The sequence below is a fragment of the Dipodomys merriami genome, unplaced genomic scaffold (assembly GCF_024711535.1).
Source record: "Dipodomys merriami isolate MVZ:Mamm:240054 unplaced genomic scaffold, mDipMer1.0.p SCAF_407, whole genome shotgun sequence".
Classification (NCBI taxonomy): Eukaryota; Metazoa; Chordata; class Mammalia; order Rodentia; family Heteromyidae; genus Dipodomys; species Dipodomys merriami.
The window spans coordinates 782,126-802,880 of record NW_027205682.1 but is presented as its reverse complement, the minus strand read 5'-3'; the positions used below and the strand labels follow the sequence as shown (position 1 = coordinate 802,880).

The 20,755-nt window shown below is 39.7% G+C and overlaps 1 protein-coding gene across 1 annotated transcript in view; it reads left to right on the top strand.

Annotated features, from left to right (window-relative positions):
* LOC138806741 (zinc finger protein 585A-like) overlaps positions 1-20,755 on the top strand; it is a 46,594-nt gene that overhangs the window by 4,692 nt on the left and 21,147 nt on the right. Inside the window, 4 exon segments of the mRNA XM_069992087.1 lie at positions 12,743-12,869; positions 15,015-16,017; positions 16,019-16,473; positions 20,158-20,188. Of these exon segments, the coding sequence (XP_069848188.1) occupies positions 12,743-12,869; positions 15,015-16,017; positions 16,019-16,473; positions 20,158-20,188 (1,616 nt within the window).

Genomic DNA, 20,755 nt, shown 5'->3' with positions numbered 1-20,755 from the left:
TCCTCCCAGACCTAGAGTTCCCTCCATACTGCTGACCACTCCCTCCCTCTACCCACACCTAGCTGAGCATGCACCTACCTAACTTCCTGCCCCCAGCTCCTGTGGCTACCTGAAGACAGACACATGCATGTGCTCCCTCTCCTGGGAAATATGGTCCTTCTAGTAAACCTTATAATAATCTTTCTCCTGTGCCTGCATCTGGTCCCATGGGATGCACATGATGGATCCCTATAAGGGTCACAAAATGAAGCCATTGGTAAAAGAATGTCTGAGAGACTTATCTCCAATAAAATAGCCAAAGTAGCTGGAAGGGGAGGTGTGGCTTAAGTGGTACAACATTATCATTGAACCAAATAATTTCATGGTCATTTTCCAGACCTTGAGTTCAAGTATCAGGACAAGCACACATATATCAAGGTCATTGTATTATATTCAAATTATATTTTAACAATTAAATTGGAATACATACATAGGAAGTCTCTCTCTCTCTCTCCTTTTTTGTTGGTTGTGGGGCCTGAACTCTGAGCCTGGGAACTGTTCCTAAGCTCCTAAACTCAAAGCTAGCACTCTACTACTTGAGCCACAGTGCACTGCCAGCTTTTCCTGCTTCTGTGGTTCTGAGGAATCATACTCAGGGTCTCATTCATGCAAAGCAAGCACTCTACCACTGAACCACCTGCCCAGCCAGTCTCTCTCATTTTAAGTGATGTAAAATAGACTAATTATATTAATGGAGAAATTGTAATTTGTCAAGAAAGGACACAATAATTGGAGTATATCTGTGCCACGTGCATTTTGAAAGTTTCAAACACCATAGGAAGTGCAGAGGGTGAAAAGAAGATCACTATGTTTATATAAGACATATTCAAGGAATGTTTACCATTCATTGGCTTCAAAGCACAAAAACCAAGTTGATAAAGCCACATGGGTGAGTGCCAGAATCTCTAGGTGCAGTCTCTAGACTCTTCTTGTCTAGAGAACCAGAGGATTCTCAGCCAGTTTCTTGCACCTGCAGGATCAAGTGCTAATGGCAGCACAATTCCATTAGGCCAAAAAATATCCTCAACCTCAGACTGGGGAAAGATGGTAAGGGCAGACTTTGGCTGGCAACTCAGATTGCTTCAAGTTACAGCTCCCAAGTTCCAAGTTCCTCTGAAGAAGAGACACTGGGCTTCTTCCTCTTGGCTCTGGCGATAGAATGCAAAGCTGTACAAAGTAAAAACACCAACAGTGGCCAAGTAGGTTCAAGGGCCTTACCCCGGCAGCCCTCCATTCTTTCAAAGGATCTGTGCCTCAATAGAAACTACAATTCCCATAACACGATGCATTCAACTAAAGGAAGTGGGCTTGTTACAGGGTTTGGACTGGCACCAGACACTTGGTCCTAAGTGTGCATGGATGCATGGGGACCTTTCTCTCCCAACTCCGGGAACTAAGGTGAGTTTCTTCTTGAAAAATCAGTTTACCTCCTGAAACATTGTGAGATCAACCAAAACAAAGAAATGTATTAGGATCATTAGATAATTTGGCTTTTTAATTCTTAGTTTTATTAATGTAATTGAGGTTATGAGACTCCATGGTTATTGATTTTGTTTTTGTTCAAAAGTATGTTCCTCTGAATATAAATTAGGTCGCTGTTTTGCCTTAAAAATTTGAATATCTCCCCTCTCACTTTAAAAAGGTATTTGTAGCTGGGTACCAGTAGCTCATGCCTGTAATCCTATGTACTAAGGATGCTGAGATCTGAGGATGCTGCTCCAAAGCCAACTCAGGCAAGAACATTCATGAGCTTTCTCTCCAATTAACCACCAAAAATACGGATGTGGCCTTGTGGTTCAGGAGGTGTAGAGCTCACCTTCAGCAGAACAGCTCACGGATATTGCTCAGGCCCAGAGTTCAAGCCACAAGATCAGGTATTTACATACACTGAGCTGATTGATTCTGGAATTATTTTCCCCTTCCCTAATACATATATGTATATACAATATATAATATATATTGTATATACATATATATGAATAAAATAGCAGAATTTTAAGGTAGACATACTTTATAATCTTAGAATTGAATACATTGGTCAAACTCTACCCATTATTTTCCCAGAAACTCCCAAATTCCCTCTATGAAATTTTAAGGAGTTTTTGGTTATTGGCATATGAAATTTGCCTTTTCTTTAATAATTTTTTCCCTCCTTTTGTTGTTGGTCCTGTGGCTTGAACTCAGAGCATGGGCACTGTCTGTGAGCATTTGCAGTGCTGTACTTGCCTTTCTTTTATTAACTGCTTCAGGAAACTAGTGAAAAGTTTCCTCCCAGGGAGTTCTTAGAAAATGGTACTCCTCCTCCAAGACTCTTTCAAAAATGGTTGTCTAGGGTCATCAGGGTGAATGTGGGTGGAGATAGAGTTCAGGGTAGGTCTATGTTCATGTGAAGCTTGATAACGTGATCCAAACCAGTCTGTTTTTACTTTTCTGTTTTGCATATCCTGTTGTTTTGATTTTCTACCTGTTCTGTGATCCTAGAAGTTTCTGCATGCTAGGGGGTCCTCAGAATTGTCTTCCCAACTGTATCCATTACACTGTGGAATAAACCTTTTGCCTCCCTCCCTCATGTCAGACATCCTAAGCTTTTCTCTTAAGGATTTGTTGTGCTTGTTGATGATCCTTTCCACACATCATGATTGGGAAGGATTGTGTAGGAAATATTCATGCCTGATATTCAGTCCTCCAGTGCATGGGTCCTTCCATGCCTCTTTTAGTGGACCTGAGCTATTCCTCATTAAAATGGAGATCATGAGGCACATTTGGATATATAGACATCAACTTTGGAGCAACTATAAAATATGAAGGAAAAATAATACTTTCTTTCTGTAAGAGTTAAAAGTTCCTGAGAGGCAAAGAGATAAGGATCTGGTCTAAATGGGTGCTTCCTAGACTAGCTATGTCACATAGTTTTCATTGTTCAAGGGTACATTTTTCAAACATTCATTTCTAAGTATTATGTTCATTGTACTAGTAGAAATAGAATTCATTTCCTACATTATTTTTGAATTGTTCAATGCTCACAGAGTAAGTCTCATTTTTTGTTATACAGATATTATATCGTCTTCCTTCATTCATCTCAATGATTGACTGTTCCAGATGCTGAGGTAGAAGGTACAAGTATGGTACGGTATTCAGGGATAAATTATGGTTCTGATGTCCTCTGGAGGAAAAGGTGAACGAATGGAAAACATGTAGCTCATGGATAACACTTTGGCAGGAGATGTGGTGCACCCCTCATGGGTTCCACTATGCCCGGAGATTCCTGTGGTTGCAATGATGCACCACCATGGAGGGCATGTGCATTATGGAGAGCCTGTGGATTTCACATCTTGTCTACTGTTGTACTGGTGGAAGTCTTCCAATATGCACTGCATAAATGGGCTCAAGGAGTGACGTGATCAGTGGTACTTTGCTGGCCCCATGTTTGTCAGCCTGTTTTGACAAGCTCACCCTGACATCTGCAACTGGTTGCTGCTGAGGCCTTTTGGACTAATGCCTGTCTACATCCCAGACTATATCAGAGACGTGTCCTGTTTCATGGTTTTGTATCAGTTACTGTGCAATGTTGTGTTATGTATCCATACATGCAGTTAGTAGAGCTAGGTATGGTTTTCAAGGGTGGAGTAGTTTTTGATGCCTCTAGCAGGAACAATTGTGTTCTCACTAACTGCATAAATACTCTGAGACTACTATGCAATCATCTTATGTTGCCTGTTCTCCTGATATAACCATTATGGTATAATAAGTTTGGGTCTCTGTTTGCTATTGAGGTTTATAGGCTCTTAGCCATTGCTGCAGATTTTTTGGAATATTGGTTGCCAGCATTTTTGCTACCCTAAATGTTCTTGCTAGTGTTACTACTTCTGCTGTGAAACGTATCCAAACCATATATACAACACAACATGTTAATAGTTTGGCTTGATATGTTTCTGGTGCCCTGGGATGCAGGTGGGCTTAGATAAGTTTGTGATATGTGTTATGATTTGGAAACAGCAATGATGTATATTGATAATCAAGTAGACGTGCTAAAGACCCAGTTAAAAATGATGTGACAGGGGCTGGGAAGATGGCTCAGTGGTAGAGCACTTGCCTTGCATGCATGAGGCTCTGGGTTCGATTCCTCAGCACCATATAAACAAAAATAAAAAAGCCGGAAGTGGTGTTGTGGCTCAAGTGGTAGAGTGCTAGCCTTGAGCTGAAGAGCTGAGGGATAGCGCCCAGACCCAGAGTTCAGGCCCCATGAACAGACCCCCCCCCAAAAAAAATGATGTGACATGCTGATGGTTAGTATGTCTGTGTTATCCCTCAATATGATATGGGCCAATATCCAGTGATATATTTGAGGAATCTGGCCCTTTGATAATTTTTTCTTTTGGGGATCTGGTCTTAGGGCTGAACTCTGGGCCTGGGTACTGTCCTTCAGCTCTTCACCTCAAGGCTAGCGGGCTACCACTTGAGCGACAGCGCCACTTCTTGCTTTTTTCTTTTTGCCTATGCGGTGCTGGAGAATTGAACTCAGGACCTCATGCATGCAAGGCAAGGATTCTACCACTGAGCCACCTTCCCAGCCCTCCTTTGATAAATTAAGCTTAGACATTAGGCAGCTTCAGGGTCAGAAATCTGATATTGGTCAATCCACCCTATAGGTAGCACACCCTGCAGATTTAGCTGCATCAGTTCTCCATTATATACAGAGATTCAGCCTGGGAAATAGCAATCCTTTTTCCATTTCTTAGGCATTTTCCTATTTCTTGTTTTGGTATTCCTTTTTCTTCCATTCTTCCTGAGATGTAGGATCTGCTGCATTTTCCAGGCTCAGGCTGATAGACATTTGCTCAATTTACAAAATAAAAAGGAGGACTTGTTGCAGACTCAGAGGTGCCAGGACTGTCAAGGTGAGAGCAAAAGCTCCACAACCATGGACTGCAACCTTCAGGGCTGTAAGTACTTGCCATTTTCATAGGAGGGAGTGTTCCTTTTAGCTTCTGGGCCTGGGGCCTTACCTGTAGGAGTTTGGTGGACAAAGGTTGAACTAGAATGAGGAAGGATTCACATGATCTGCAGTTGTTGCCACATTGAGTCCTAGAACAATGTGATGCAAGAACTGGACAGATATAGAAAGTGTCTATAGCTAAGGATATTGCAGAAATAAAGAGAGATTCACCATTGGCCTGGTCTCTGTCTCTTCTATTATCATCCCCTTGTTCTTCTGGAGCACTGCTGGTGTTGTGGCTGGCCCCCAGCAGTGGTAGTAGGCTTACCTAGCATCCCTGGTTCAAGTCCTCACTACCACATACACAGGAACACAAAATGTGGAATTGTGGCTCAAGTAGTAGTATGATAATTTTGAGCAAAAGAAGTTCAGTGACAGTGTCCATGCACTGAGTTCAAGCCCCAGGGTTGGGACATAAAACACAAGAAATGCAAGTTGGGTGCTGGTTCCTCATGTCTGTAATCATTGCTTTTGAATAGGCTGAAACCTGAGGATCCCAGTTCAAAGTCAGCCTGGCCACCAACATGTGTGAGACACTTATCTCCAGAGACAATTAGAAATCCAGAAGTGTGTTGTGGCTCACATGGCAGAGTACTTGAGCTTAGAGATGGTTCCCAAGTTCAGAGTACAAGTGCCACGACTGACAAAAAAACAAAAAGATAAAAATATAAGTAAATGCATCAGAAATATAGGCTTGAACAATGAAAACTACACTTCACATGTAGTCTTGGAAGTACTCCAATTCTTTCTGATCCTTTTCTCCTTGCCTCTCAGGAATTTACTTTTATAGAATGAAATTAATTTTTCTTTATATTATTAGAGGTGCTTGTAAGTTGAAGTCTATAAATCCAAATATGCCCTTTGATTTCCATTTTCATGAGGAATAATTCAGGTCCACAAAGGAGATATGGAAATCCTATACATTGGAGAGCTAAAACCAGGCATGAAACTTTCCAATCCAAACCATCTCAATTATATTGTATGTAAAGGATCACCAAAAGTCACAATAAATATTTAAGAGACAAGTATAGGATCTCTGAATATGAGAGAGGGAGACTGTTGCAGACCCTGGGGTGCCTGCCAGGAGCAGGCAAACTGAACAAAGGCTTCAGGGCCATTGACTCTCACCCTCAGGGCTGCAAGTCCTTGCCCTTTCTTGGTTAGAGGAAGTGTGTGTTGTAGCTGTTTGGCCTGGGGCTTTAAGTGACAGGAGGCTTTGGTGGAAAACATAGATTGAAGTAGAATGAGGATACATGTGTACTGTTTGCACTTTTTGACACAGTGGGCTTAGACCAATATTACACAAGCATTTGAGAAATATAGCAGAATTGTGCCATCAGCCATCTCTCTGTCTCCTTAATTATTATCCCATTGTCCCACAGAAGTCTTGCTTGTGCTCTGTTAGGACTGTGACAGAAGACAAAGATTAATTCCACAGCTTAATGGATAAGGTCTGGGAAGACAAGTCTGAGGTCCCCTAGATATGTAGCCTAAAGCTACTGAGAGGAACTGTTAGGATCAGAAAAGAGGAAGAATTCTAAAGAAGTCTAAAGTAGTGCTGTGGCTCAGTGGTAGAGTGCTTGCCTTGCATGCCTGAGGCCCTGGGTTCGATTCCTCAGCACCACATAAGCAAAAAGAAAAAGCCGGAAGTGGTGCTGTGGCTCAAGTGGTAGAGCCCTAGCCTTGAGCTGAAGAGCTGAGGGACAGTGCCCAGACTCAGAGTTAAGGCCCCACAACCGGACCCCCCCCCCAAAAAAAAATTCTAAAGAGATTTTCACAATCAAAATGAGAAGACAAAAGCAGACTGGTTTGTAAATGATTAAGATTCACATCAACATAGACCTACACTAAACTTCACTCTTCTACTCACCTGCATTCATTCTGACCCCCAAACCACTCTCTTTGTAGGAAAATCAGGGAAATGTGCCATGATCTTAAGAATCCCTGTGAGGAAACTTTTCACTACTTACCTGAAGAAATTATTAAAGGAAATCCAAGTAGAGCACAGCAAATGCTCACAGACAGTGACCAAGCTCTGAGTTGAAGCCTCAGGACGAACAGAAAAAGAAAAATCAGAAAACCCTTAAATGAAAAGCAAGATTCAGAAACAGCCAAAAACTCAATTTCATTTAATAGATAGAATTGGGGATTTTCTGGAAAATTAATTGTTTGATTTTGCAAAATCTAAATCAACACATGGATTATGATGCATATGTACATAAACATCTTCTTATTCTATGCCAATGTGTACATTACACTAATGGAAAATGACCCGGTATAAGTTCAGTGTCTATGAGTACGTTTGTAAGATGAGAAGGGAGGTATTAAACAATGTAAAGCAAAACAGAGATATAATTTACACTCAGCAGAACACAGGCATAGAACAAAAAGAAAGGTATGAGAAACAGTCTCATAACCTCAATTTCATTATTAGAACTAAGTTCCAAAAAGTCAATGCATCTAATTCTCCCCATGTATATCCATTTTCTGGTTGGTCTTACAATATTTCACGAAGGAAACAGTGGTTTTGAAGAAGAAACTCAGCTCCCACAGCAGGGAGAGAAAAGTCCCAATGCATCCAAGCACTCTTCTAACCAGAGGTGAAGCAAGGTGGCGCCGAGTATTATGGGAATTGTAGTCTCCGTGGAGGGCTTTTGGTTTGAAAGTCCTGAGTTGTTTTTGTTTTGGGAGGGCGGAAGTGGCGCAGAGATCCTTTTGCACATGCACCTCCCCGCCCACCTGGGGCGTTATAAGTCTGCCCCTTCTAGATTCTTTCCCTTTGCCTTGCTGCTGGAAGTGCCCTGAAGTAAAGTTCGGCCTTCCATAGGTGGGAGCCAGGAGGCAGGCGCCCAGCTCTGTGCAGTGAAGCTTGGGAGCTGTAACTTGAAAGAATCTTAAGCTTTGGAACTGATAATCAGGTAGGAACTGTGGGATTGCTGCTGGAGTCTATCCTCCATGGGTTTCTTTTTCTGGTTCTGTTTTTTCTTGGTCGTTGGTGGGGCTTGAACATTGGGCTTGCAAGCAATGTTCCTGAGCTCGTCAGCTCATAAGGAGAGCTTTACACTTGAGCCAAAGCACCTGTTTTCCCCTCCACGCTTTTCTCCACTCTGGGGTTGATAAACAAGAACCTGTTTCCCAAATGTCTGAGAGCAAGCTTGGTGATTCTGCAGACAAGGAGAGCCCAAGAGCTGTGCATTTGTACTCCAAGACCAAGGGATTTTTCTATTAACCTATGTGATTTTATTTGCTTTGCCCAGGTGGAAGAGGAGTACAGGAAAAATTCTAGTGAAATTGTGAGGTGTGTGCCTGCCTTGAGTCCTCTTACATGGAAGTTGTATTTGGGGCTTCTGTGTTGTTTCTCCAAGACATATTTTAATCTTTTTGGCTTGAAGTTTTAATCTCCTGGCTTGAGTTCACAGATGTTTGTTCACCATCCTGAGACAGTTGTACATGGGATATTGGAGTAGTGAGTGCTGGGCCTGGATTTTTAGGAATGAAGCCTAGCAATGTTTGAAGCAGAACACCCTATGAATAAGAATCTCCATCCTAAATGGACAGACCTTTTCAATTCTGAGAAGCCCAAAAGGGAAGAAGCAGAAAAGCACAGGAAGGGGAAGATGTTGCTAGTTTCCCTTGCCTTATGCAAAAATTGTTGCAACTTCCCTAAGCACCAGATTCACGTGGTACTCTTACCTACATCACTCTCAATCACTTTGTGTTGTTGCAAGATTTAAGCTGATTTCTAGGAGTCGTGATGAGCTGGCTTGAGGAATAACCCAGAGGCTAGTTATCAGAAGGTACCTGAGACTGTGGTTTGGGAAGGTGGGGTAATTGTTATGACTGAAAATATCTATTCATATAGTAATCCCTAATCCTCTTCTTTCTAATTTATTCAGCCTGGGTTACCACTATAATTTTTAGTATGTATTCATTGAAACTTATCTTAAATGTCCCATCTATGGATTTGTTAATGCTAGCTCTAATGTGTTGGCTGTGCCTCCTAGTTCAGAAAGTGTTGGTTGGGGACATTTGGCCTTAAATGAAAAATCACAGAAGAAAACTTGAGGTAATATGTCTTACTCAAGGTTGTATGCTTTGTAAGTGTTGCTTATCTTCAGGTGTGGCACTCCTATATGGAGTATTTTATGTTGTATCTTTAGGATGGTCAAGGTTCTTTCCAAGACTGTTAAGGAAAATGAACATTAGGGACTTCTCAAACCTGGGTTTACCTCATCTTTACTCATGTTCCTTTGGCCAAAGCATGTTAAATGGCAAATTGCAAATCATTGCATATGTTTGCAATGATACAGTGAAATGTGCCATTTGACAACCATTATTGAAATTGTATAGCACAAGAAATATATTCTGTACATAGTTTCCTCTGTAACTTTGGGTGAAAACTACTGAGTTACATCATACATGCTTTCCATGATGTTTAAATATGTAAATGAATGAGGTAGAAAACAAATTCCAATGGATTCCTAGGATACCTTTGCATTAAAAAAGCAGTTCATACATCCCGAAGTATATTCAGTAATAATTACTTTTAGTGGCAATGTGATATGTTTTTGCTTTCAGTTAGTCAATATTTTTTGTAGGAACATTCAGTTTTATATATAGTATGTACATAAACATAGAAATTAGTTGGTTTAATAATATCTATCTACCATGAAATGAACTGGATTTGTATTTATTGGAGACTTTAATGCTCTGCCCGAGACATTAAAGATTCTTCACTTATAAGAAGTCTTTGCCGTTTTCCAGCCAATGTATTATGTTGCAAGAGGAAATTCTGGGCCGAAAGTCTCACAGATTCATTTCTGAATACATCATTTGTCTTGTATCCCAGCCGTGCTTCCAGAATCTTCTGCTCATTGTCAGCAGCAAGACAGAATGAATGGATCTCTGGTGAGTTGTTTTTTTATTTCTCATTTGGTTTTATTCCATTATATGAACCTAAAGATGTTCAAGAATTTAAAACAAGTCCAACCACACAGATTCAGCCCCAGGACCATATTCATATGGCTTATAGATTATCAGATTAAGATTGCTTGTAGGTTTAGCAGATTAAATGGTTATATTCTTTCTAAGTTGAATGCAGATTGGCTTCAGAATGTCTAGGTTTCATGTTGTCATAAAATGTAATCAAATCTGTTATGTGATGTAATGACACCCAGCAGGTTACTTCTTATGGTAGGTGATGGATAGCTTGTAAACAGATCACATCCTCATGAGCAACATTAAACTATTTCAATGAAATTTTCCTGGAATTGCTGAAATAGTGTGGTCATACATACCTTCATGTGTTCTTAAGGAATGATTAACCTATATGTACTGAAATTACTCTCCATATATAGTACTTGGACGACTTCATGGTCTTCGTCTTACTTGAAACTTAGGCTATATTTGTTGCTAAACTTTATGGTCTTTCTACAAATTCCTGTTTGTTTTCTAAAGTATCCTCACAAAATTTCTTTCCTCTATTTTATCTGTCTATTTTTGATTTTCTACTCACTAGTGTTGGTTATTTTTCTCTTTCTCTCTCTTTGTATCTATCTTTCTATCATTTTTTCTTACTTTTCTCATTTTCTCTTTCCTCCATATGTCTCTCAGTTTTTTCTTTTCTTCAAATGATCTATCTGGGAGCTAGTTTTTCTTAGTGATCAGTTTTACTTTGCTGACATGGCTCTTAGGTTTGACATTTTTCTTACCCATTGTATAGGAAAATTGTTGCCTAGAGAGTTCTACAGGATTCCAGAAACAAACTTAGAAAATCACAAAAACATAAACAGATAGACTTAGGGAAAACCAGGGTTCGGAAGGCCCTCTGGCACTTGGTCCCTTGGTGCCAGCAATCAGGCATAGTTCCTTGAGTGCACACAGGGAAGATTACCATTGATAACATGCAAAAATGAAGTATCTATATTAATAGTACAATCAGAGCCACAACAGGTTGTGAGGAAAACATGTTTCCTAATCTCCTGAGACAGAAGACTGGCTCCCAGATAAAATGCAGACATGAAGTTCACCTTACCTAGCCTTGAAGGTGAACAGCAGCTCAGTTTCAGATGCTATCTTTCCAACAGTAAGGAAAAGGCCTGCCCTCCAGTCTCTTAATCCTCTCCAGAATTCTCTTTTATCCCTTCTGTGGCCAGCTCTCAGTGTTCTCATTGAAGTCAGGCTCGAATTCCAACCTCTCAAACCTTTTCCCCCTTGGCTCAACCTCAGAGTTCCCCACAGAAAAGTATTTCCTTCGCCCAGCTTATAAACTACAAGAAAATCAGTTTTCTCCTGATTCTGTTATCTTTGGTCTAACTTCATTTGATGTGGTATTCTGTTTTGTCTTTCCTTCCCACTACTTTTGAATACTTTAATTCACTGCCAGCATAGGATAGGAACTGGTTTTGATAAAAAAAAAAAATACAGTGACAAGGTGTTCTTTATTAGAAATATCACTTGTTGCAAAATCTCACGGATGATTTCTCAGGAATTGATTTGGATCTCTGAGGAATTTTGCTATTAACTAACATAAGTGCAAATATATCCTTAGGGATCTACTGGAGAAATGACTCAGGAATATGTGACAAATTGGAGCATTTGTTCATATTCATCATTTTTTCATATTGAGTATTCCTTGAGCTTGTATACATTTTCCTCCACCTTCCATGAAGCCTATTAAAATGAAAATATTGTAAAGAATATTTTATTCCCCTCCTACATATATTTTGTATTGTAGAATGTAGGCAAAGTTTACCAAACCTCATGGTAGCAGTTCTTTTTTTACATAGGATGTAAATATCAGGGTATCTGTGACCACTTTTCAATATTTAGTATTTAAACCAAACATGGTTAACCTAGGATATTTTTATGTGTGAACTCAAATCTTATATGGGAAAAATAAATCATTAGCTACTTTCTGGAGTATTGTGAGTATTTTTTAATATTTATGTGGACACTGCTTCTCATAGGTCTAGTAATGTTCTATGTTCTGTATTCCATGTCATATCCTGAATGTGTTCTGGTTGCTGATGAGAGTACCTGTTAATAGAAAGTCTAAATAGGATTTAGGGTGAAGCAATATATGTAAATGCAGAAAAAATATTTGTTTAATTCATTGTTACCCTTAAATGTACTAAAATTTTATCAAAAAATGATAATATAATTTTTCAGACACCTCCTTAGACTTATTGTTGTCATGCCAGATTATTGTCTCCTTAGAGTTTTTACCTTGTCTCTATTGCTAGCAGCAGAAATGTGTTTGCATGCATTAGGGAAACTGTAATTTTTTATTGGTCTTGGAGCTTGAATTCTGGGCCTGGTTGTTATCCCTCAGCTCTTCAGGTCAATGTGAGTGCTTTACCACTTGAGTCACAGTGCTACTTTCAGTTTTCTGGTGGTTTATTGGAGATAAGTGTCTCATGGACTTTCCTGCCTGGGCTTTCCTTGAACCTAGATCCTCAGACCTCAGCCTCCTGAATAACTAGGAGGATAAGCCACCAGTGCCCTGCCAATCTGTGTGTTTTAATGACCAGGTTTATATATTGTCCAATATTTCTAATTTGCTATTTAATTTTCCCAGTGAATATATAACACAGCAAGCTGCAAACATTTTATGTAAGACAAAAGCATACCTGCAGCATAATGAAATTCCAGATTGGAATTCTCATGACCTAGGTCTAATTTCTTGATGGAAATGTGCCATTACAGAAGCTGATGTCATTTGACGATGTGGCTGTGTACTTCACCTGGATGGAGTGGCAGGATCTGAATCCTGGACAGAGGAACCTTTATAGAGAAGTAATGCTGGAGACCTATAGCAACCTAATGTCCTTGGGTGAGCAAAGTTACTTTTATTTGGAAGATCAAGTGCTTTTATTTTAGTAGACATTTGACTGTTTATGTTATTTAGGTATAATCTTCCAGTCCACTCCCAGGTAAAAAACTGCTAGTATAAAAGCCAGCCAAATTCAGTTCTGGGTGCTTGGTGTTGTTTGCCTTTCGCACTACTGCATGAACCACAACTCCATTTTGGCTTTTGTTTTGGGGTATATTCTGGGTTTCCATGCTCAGGTTGGTTTCAAGCCTGCCACTTCTGATCTCACCTCGTCAATGAAGGATTAAAGTTATAAGCCTTTGAATCATATCATTTTCTAAAACAAACAAACAAACAAACAAAAAAACTAAAAAAGATTCCAGTCCATGGGAAGTGTCATTTCTTTGTAAGGGAAACTTCAACTTCATTATATGTAACTCAAGAGCTAAGTTTATTCTCAATCTTTAACATTTCTAATCAATAGTTGTACAAATGTTCTAAAGTATGATCCAATAATAGGAAACTGACTTCCCAGACTTGGGGTAATTATTATAGGTGGATCTACAGTCTAGATAGAATATACATTACTACTGACAGTATGATCTGGAAATCAGTAGGTGAACGTGTGTATTTGTAAGCCAAACTTGACACAGAGTTTAGTACATCAAGATTGGAATTCTAGATACTCTGGAGTCTGAAATCTGAAGATTTTGGTTTGAAGCCAGCAACTGTGGAAAAGTGACCATGAAATTCTTATCTCCAAGTAACCATTCAAAAACTAGAATCGTAGGCAAGACTCAAACAGGTAGAATGCTAGCTTTGAGCAAAAGAGCTGAGTTCAAGCCACACAATGGACACAATAAACTCAAAGCTGGGGGAAACTCCACCATGGAGTTATTAAGAATAAAGAAACCATGGGCTGGGAAGATGGCTCAGGGGTAGAGTGATTGCCTTGCATGCTTGAGGCTCTGTGTTCGATATCACAGCACCACATAGGCAGGGAAATAAAGCTAGAATTGGTGTTGTGGCTCAAGTGATAGAGTGCTAGCCTTGTGCTTAAGAGCTGAGAGACAGCTCCCAGGCCCAGAGTTCAGGCCCCACAACTCGACTGCCCCTCACAAAAACAATTGAGAAACCAGATTTAGGAGCAACCTTATGATCAGGATGTCTGCGACCTTACATTAATGATGACCCAGCAAGAGCAATTGTTCTCCACTATTTCTTATTCACAGGGCACTGTGTTCCTAAACCTGAATTGATTGTGAAGCTGGAGCAAGGTGCAGAACCATGGATAAGAGAAGCCTCAGACAAGAATTTTACAGGTGAGTTAAAGCATCTTGAATGGTGATGATGGATCCAGAGCCCAGTGGGTCTGTTTATATTCAGCGGTACAGAGCAGTAGTATTCCTAGTGCCCCTGAGTCATGTGTGGCAGAGAACTAGGTGATCCTTTGTCTCAAGGAATTGTCAATCCAGAATTCATGTGGAGGCACACTGAATTTGGTGTGCCAGTGTAGGTAGTGTTAGCAATTCCCTTTTTCTGTAGAGAAGTCATTCCTAAAGAGAAAAAGAGAATAAGAAATGTAGAAAGGAGACCTCATTTTCTTTTAAACTAGTATTATGCAGGTAGGAGGAAAATAGGAGTATGCTAGGGCTGCTATCCTCTGATGGGGACAATTTCTTATCAGTGGTGCTGGGCATAGAGGGCGATTCAGAATGGAAGCATTAAGAGTATGGAGATGAATAATTTCAGGAAATATTTCCTGGGACAACATATAATAATCTGAAATACAGAAAAACGCTATTTTGCATTGTAAAATGTCAGTACTACTTTCTTAATTACTACAGTGCAGAGAAAAGTATATATTCTGCATAAAGCAATGCTTTGATATTTGAAAATCTAGTAACAGAATGTGAGGAAATATCATTATCGTAAGGAATTTGTGGGTCTCATTTATGTTTTTGTCTATTTTTCTATTATTCATTTTAGATGTCCCAGTAATGGAGGATGTGATTAGCACCTGCCAGGAAAGTCACAATAAATATCGCTCTGAAGTAGCAGTCATGAATAGTAACCCAGGGGAGGAAAAAGTGAGACTTATAAAAAGTTTTCATTTGAGCTCCATACAGAAGTCAGAACTGATTAAGAATAATGGGAACTCCTTAGGGATGAGGATAGAAAAGGTCACTGGGTGTCAGAAAATGGGTGTTTTCAGTGAACCTGGTAAGATGTGTGCTGCCTATAATCCTCATGTGTCTTCTGTAGTTGAAGAATATAAACAATGTGAAAAGTCTTTCACTGAGAATACACACCCTGTTGTCCCTCAGAGAACACACACAAGAGAGAAACCTTATGAATGTAACGTGTGTCGAAAGTCTTTTACCAAGAAATCAAATCTTACTGTCCACCAGAGAACACACACAAAAGAGAAACCTTTTCAATGCAACATTTGTGGAAAATCTTTCATCTGCAAGGCATATCTTACTAGACATCAGAGAACACACACTGGAAAGAAAATTTATGAATGTAACTTATGTGGAAAGTCCTTCTCCTGGAAGTCAAATCTCACTGACCATCAGATAACACACACAGGAAAGAAACCTTATGAATGTAATGTGTGTGGAAAGTCTTTCGCCAGGATGGCATATCTTACTGTCCACCAGAGAACACATACTAGAGAGAAACCTTATGAATGTAACATGTGTGGAAAGTGTTTCACCCAGAAATCAAAGCTTACTGTCCGCCACAGAACACACACAGGAGAGAGACCTTATGAATGTAACCTGTGTGGAAAGTGTTTCACCCAGAAATCAAAGCTTACTGTCCACCAGAGAACACACACAAAAGAGAAACCTTTTGAATGTAAGATTTGCGGAAAGTTTTTCACCCAAAAGGGATATCTTACTACCCACCAGAGAACACACACAGGAGAGAAAAGTTATGAATGTAACTTGTGTGGAAAGTCCTTTACCTGGAAGTCAACCCTCACTGTCCATCAGATAACAAACACAGGAAAGAAACCTTATGAATGTAATGTGTGTGGAAAGTCTTTCACCAAGAAATCAAAGCTTACTGTTCACCAGAGAACACACACAAAAGAGAAACCTTTTGAATGTAACATTTGTGGAAAGTCTTTCACCTGCAAGGCATATCTTACTAGACACCAGAGAACACACTGGAAAGAAAATTTATGAATGTAACTTATGTGGAAAGCCCTTTACCTGAAAGTCAACCCTCACTGTCCATCAGATAACACACACAGGAAAGAAACCTTATGAATGTAATGTGTGTGGAAAGTATTGCATCCAGAAATCAAAGCTTATTGTCCACCAGAGAACACACACAAAAGAGAAACCTTTTGAATGTAACATTTGTGGAAAGTCTTTCACCTGCAAGGCCTATCTTACTAGCCACCAGAGAATACATACAGTAGAGAAACTTCATGAATGTAATGTGTGTGGAAAGTCTTTCAACCACAAGGAGTACCTTACTGTCCACCACAGAACACACACAGGAGAGAGACCTTATGAATGTAACCTGTGTGGAAAGTGTTTCATCCAGAAATCAAAGCTTACTCGCCACCAGAGAACACACACACAGGAGAGACACGTTATGAATGTAACACGTATGGAAAGTCTTTCACCAAGATGTCATACCTTACTTGCCACCAGACAACACACACAAGAGAGAAACCTTCCTTATTAATATAACATGTGTGGAAAGGCTTTCACCTGGAAGTAAAACTTCACTGTCCATCAGAAAACACACATGAAAGAAACCTTATGAATGTCATATGTGTGGAAAGATTTTCAGCTAGAAGCTATACCTTACTGTCCACCAGAGAGCACACACAGGAGAGAAATTTTATGAATGTAACCTATGTGGAAATTCTTTTACCCAGAACATACACCTTTCTGTCCACCAGAAAAAAACCCACCAGAGAGAAATGTTATGTATGTAGTAGGCATGGCAATTCTTTCATCTGGAATGCAAACCTTAACATCCATCACAGAACACAAGGAGAGAAACCTTATGAATGCAACCAGTGTGGAAAGACCTGGAGTTCACAGTTTAACACACAGAAGTTGATTCACACAAATGAAATAACTTAGGATTGTTCCAAATGGGGAAAGTCTTTGATCTGTAAGAAAATTGAAATTGCAATACTGAACCAATACAGGATAGAGACCTTATGATATAGCAGATGTCGAGTCCTCGAACTACAAGACACAGCTCAGAGTGCATCACAGAACACCCAAAAACACACAGAAACACAGACACATACTCTCACACACAAAGAGGAGAGAAATCATATGTAGGAAAAAATGGAAAGGTTTTCAAGTAAAATTCCTAAGTCAGTTTGCATCAGAGGACAGACACAAATGAGAAAATACAAATATATCAAATGTGGAAAGTCCTATACTAAGTATTCATAGATCCAAGTTCATATCACACACAGCAGAGAAATCTAAAAAATATTACAAATGTGGAAGGTCTTTGACCTGAAAGGAATATCTCAGTGTTCATGAGAGAACTGACTCACATAGGAGAAAAGGAAGTAGTGCATAGAACATATGTGAAATGACTTTCAATCGGAACTGAGTCCTCAGCATATGTGAGATCATACACAGGAGAGAAATTATGAGTATAGAAAACATTTTGCCAGAAGTCTAATCTGTACCGGTATCAGAGACCTGGACACATGACAGAATTTCTGTAAATATAAACATGAGAGGAAGTCTTTCAACCAGAAGCCAACCTTCAGCAATTATTAAAATATTCACCCAGGAAAGAAACCCAATGTAGGAAAATCTTTCTCAGAAAACCTCTGTAAATTATACAGAGAAATTCTCCATGGCAGAGGTAAGTTATGGGTGATGGGAAACCATTCTTCATTCTTCAGCTCTCTTTGAACCAACATTTGTCATTATGTTGAGTGTGGATGGTGTCCTTCAATATTATCCAAAGCATGTAGAAACAACCTGTCTCGACAAGGAATTAAGAAATTGAAATAATTCACTTGTGTCTTTTATACTAAGGAATGGCGTGTCAAGGTTATTTGATAAACTCTTCTTAGAAATATGAGCTCTAGCCCTTTGGGACTGGATTCAGATCATCTCCAACATGCTTATGGGAACAATAGATAAGTAAATACTGTTATGATTCTAGGCAAGAACATGAGAACAACCATATTTCTACTGCTCCCTTAAGTCTTCCTCTGTATGTGTGATCCATGTGTTATAGTACAAATGACTTACTTATTCCAGTTCAGTTTTTGAATGAAAGATCTAAAGGAAGACAGTCCTTGTTGCAGTACATACATAGTAGTAAAGTCTTTCTCAGAGATGTAACAATGCTCAAAAGGTAATGTATTCATGACCTAACTCATAATGGTATAACCAATCTGTACAGTATGTTTAAAATAAAATATATATTTAAAAATATGATAGATTAATAAAGACTAGAATCTGCATTGTGCCTTGGGGGAGAACCCCAAAGTGTCTTCAGTGCTTGCTCTTTTCTTTTATCACGAGCAACTTGTGATCGATTCACTCTTAGCCTATTTAGTTGTTCTGCTGAGCAAGCTATTACAAAACACCAGTGTGGATGATGTGTCGCACCTGTGTTATCTCATAGAGGGCCAAAGTAGATAGGATATTAGGGGAAATAATTGAGCACACAAAGATATTGATCAACCTCTCACAAAAATTGAAGTTAACAAAAAAATAAAACCATCTGCCACTTGAGTTACAGCATCACTTCTAGGCCCTGAGAGGAAGGAAGGAAAGAAGGAATGATAGAAAGAAGGAAAGAAAGAAGGAAGGAAGGAAGGAAGGAAGGAGTGATGTGAGAGAGGGAAAGAGGAAGGGAAGGAATGAGGAAGAAGGAAGAAATAAACTATTCAAAAGAAGAATGTTTAATTTTTGGTGAATGTGAGAATTATTGTTTCAGAGATGGGGCTCAAGAAAAATGGCTTTTACAAAAGGTAATTCTTGAACTGTTTACAAAATTATAAGGAAGCTGTAACATTTTATAAATTGACTTAATATTTCAATCATATTAAGTAAGGAGGTCAGGTTTGGCTGGTGCCCTATTGGACACATGGTGGATGGTGGGGTCTGGCATCTTGTCTTCATGCAGGGGCAAGGAATACCTCCTTCATCACTTGCCACCCAACTGATAAGTGTGGCTGGTTCCCTGGAAGCAGGGGTGAGAATTTGGTTGATATGTTACTCAATCTCTTAGTCCAGTGACTGGGAATTTCCTGTAGACCTCCCTCCTGCTTAGGCCCTATTTAGGCTGGACCAGCAGTGGCACTAGCTGCTATGGTACATGTCTCTGTGATCATGTCCTGTGTCCTGTCTCCTGGCTTGTCTCTGGTTATCATAGTGTGCCAATTCAGCACTCTGTGCTGATTGGTTTCTTGTTGTTGTTTTACTTCTTTTTTTTTTTTCCTTTCTGTCCTGTTTCCAAGCTTTCTATTTGTGGACTACAAGTCATTTTTACAACAGGCTGCATGCAGACTGCTAGCTGTGTAATAAACACTGCAGTATTCCATCTTCCATAATGTGGCTTCCAACAAGTGTACTGTCTTCTTTTACAGAAACACAAAGGTTGACCTAAATTTAGAATTTCTAGAGCCAAGATAGATGCCACTGTTTTTCCTCCCATAATTAGCATAGTATTAGGTGTACATTTTTCTTGCTCCTTTGAGAAATATGTTACCCTAACCTCTCTTTTCTGTTTCCTCAATGAATTGTGAAGATCTTTTAAATATTTTTTTGTTCGGGTTTCTTGATCAGAAACATCCTTGTATGAAGTCCCTGTTATAGAGTTGTCAGTACTTTGAGAAGATCACTACCTGGAGCATCCACAGCTAACCATCTTTTCTTCACTTGTCCATGGGGTCTGAGCAAACCCAAGCCAAATCTTTATATGTTCATTCTAACTTAAATGTTTGTTACCAAAAGTTTGATGTGGAGACTTCATCAGGTGTGTTGGAAGTTGGCTGGGCTCATAGTGTAAGCCAGAACTCAAAATGGAAGGTACAGGAAAGAAAAGATTGGTGAGGAGCCAGCCGAGGAGAGGAGCACAGTGACAAAGTCTTCATGCAATATGCAAGCCCCTTGGGACAGGAGTGAGGAGCCAGAACAGGGCCTGTGCTACCCATCAGTACACCACAAGTACCACATGGCAAATCTAGCATGGGACATGGTGTGCCCAGGTTTCAGGAGGGCTGACTGTTGACACAGGGACCTGTTAGTCAAGTTAAGCCAGTGGCCTAATGTAATTCTCTTGTCTTATGTAGATGATACAATTGCTGTGGACAAGAAGAATTGGTAATAAAACTATTGTCTGATGAACTAGTTAAAATTCTTCAGGATATTTGTGTGTGTGTGTGTGTGTGTGTGTGCGTGTGTGTGTGCGTGTGTGTGTGTGTGTGTGTGTGTGTGTGTGTGTGTGTTGTGTGTGTGTCCTAAGAAGAAAACAAATTGAAAAGTAGTTCAGAGAGAACTCAAATGACAGGAGTGTGAGATTTAAGTCCTCAGCAAGATAGATCCATTACAATCACAACCAATAAATGAAAAGGAAAGGTTTCCTTCACTTATTTTTACCTACCTTGACAAAGCCCATGGAGTTCAAAATAACACGAACAGAAATGTATGTGTTGCTGCTTACTGTTGTACAACAGTAGTTTAAAAGTGACAGCAGAGGTAGAGAGTCTCTTCTGTGTGCGGCCCCTGCACTCACTGGAAAGGAGGACAGTAGTATTGAAAGGGAACAAAGTTACTTGTAAGTTTGTCTTTTAAATTGCAGGGGAAGCATTGACTAAATGAGCAGACTTTTTGTTTTGCTGGTCCTTAGGCTTGACCTCAGAGGCCAGGTGCTGTCCCTGAGCTGCTTTT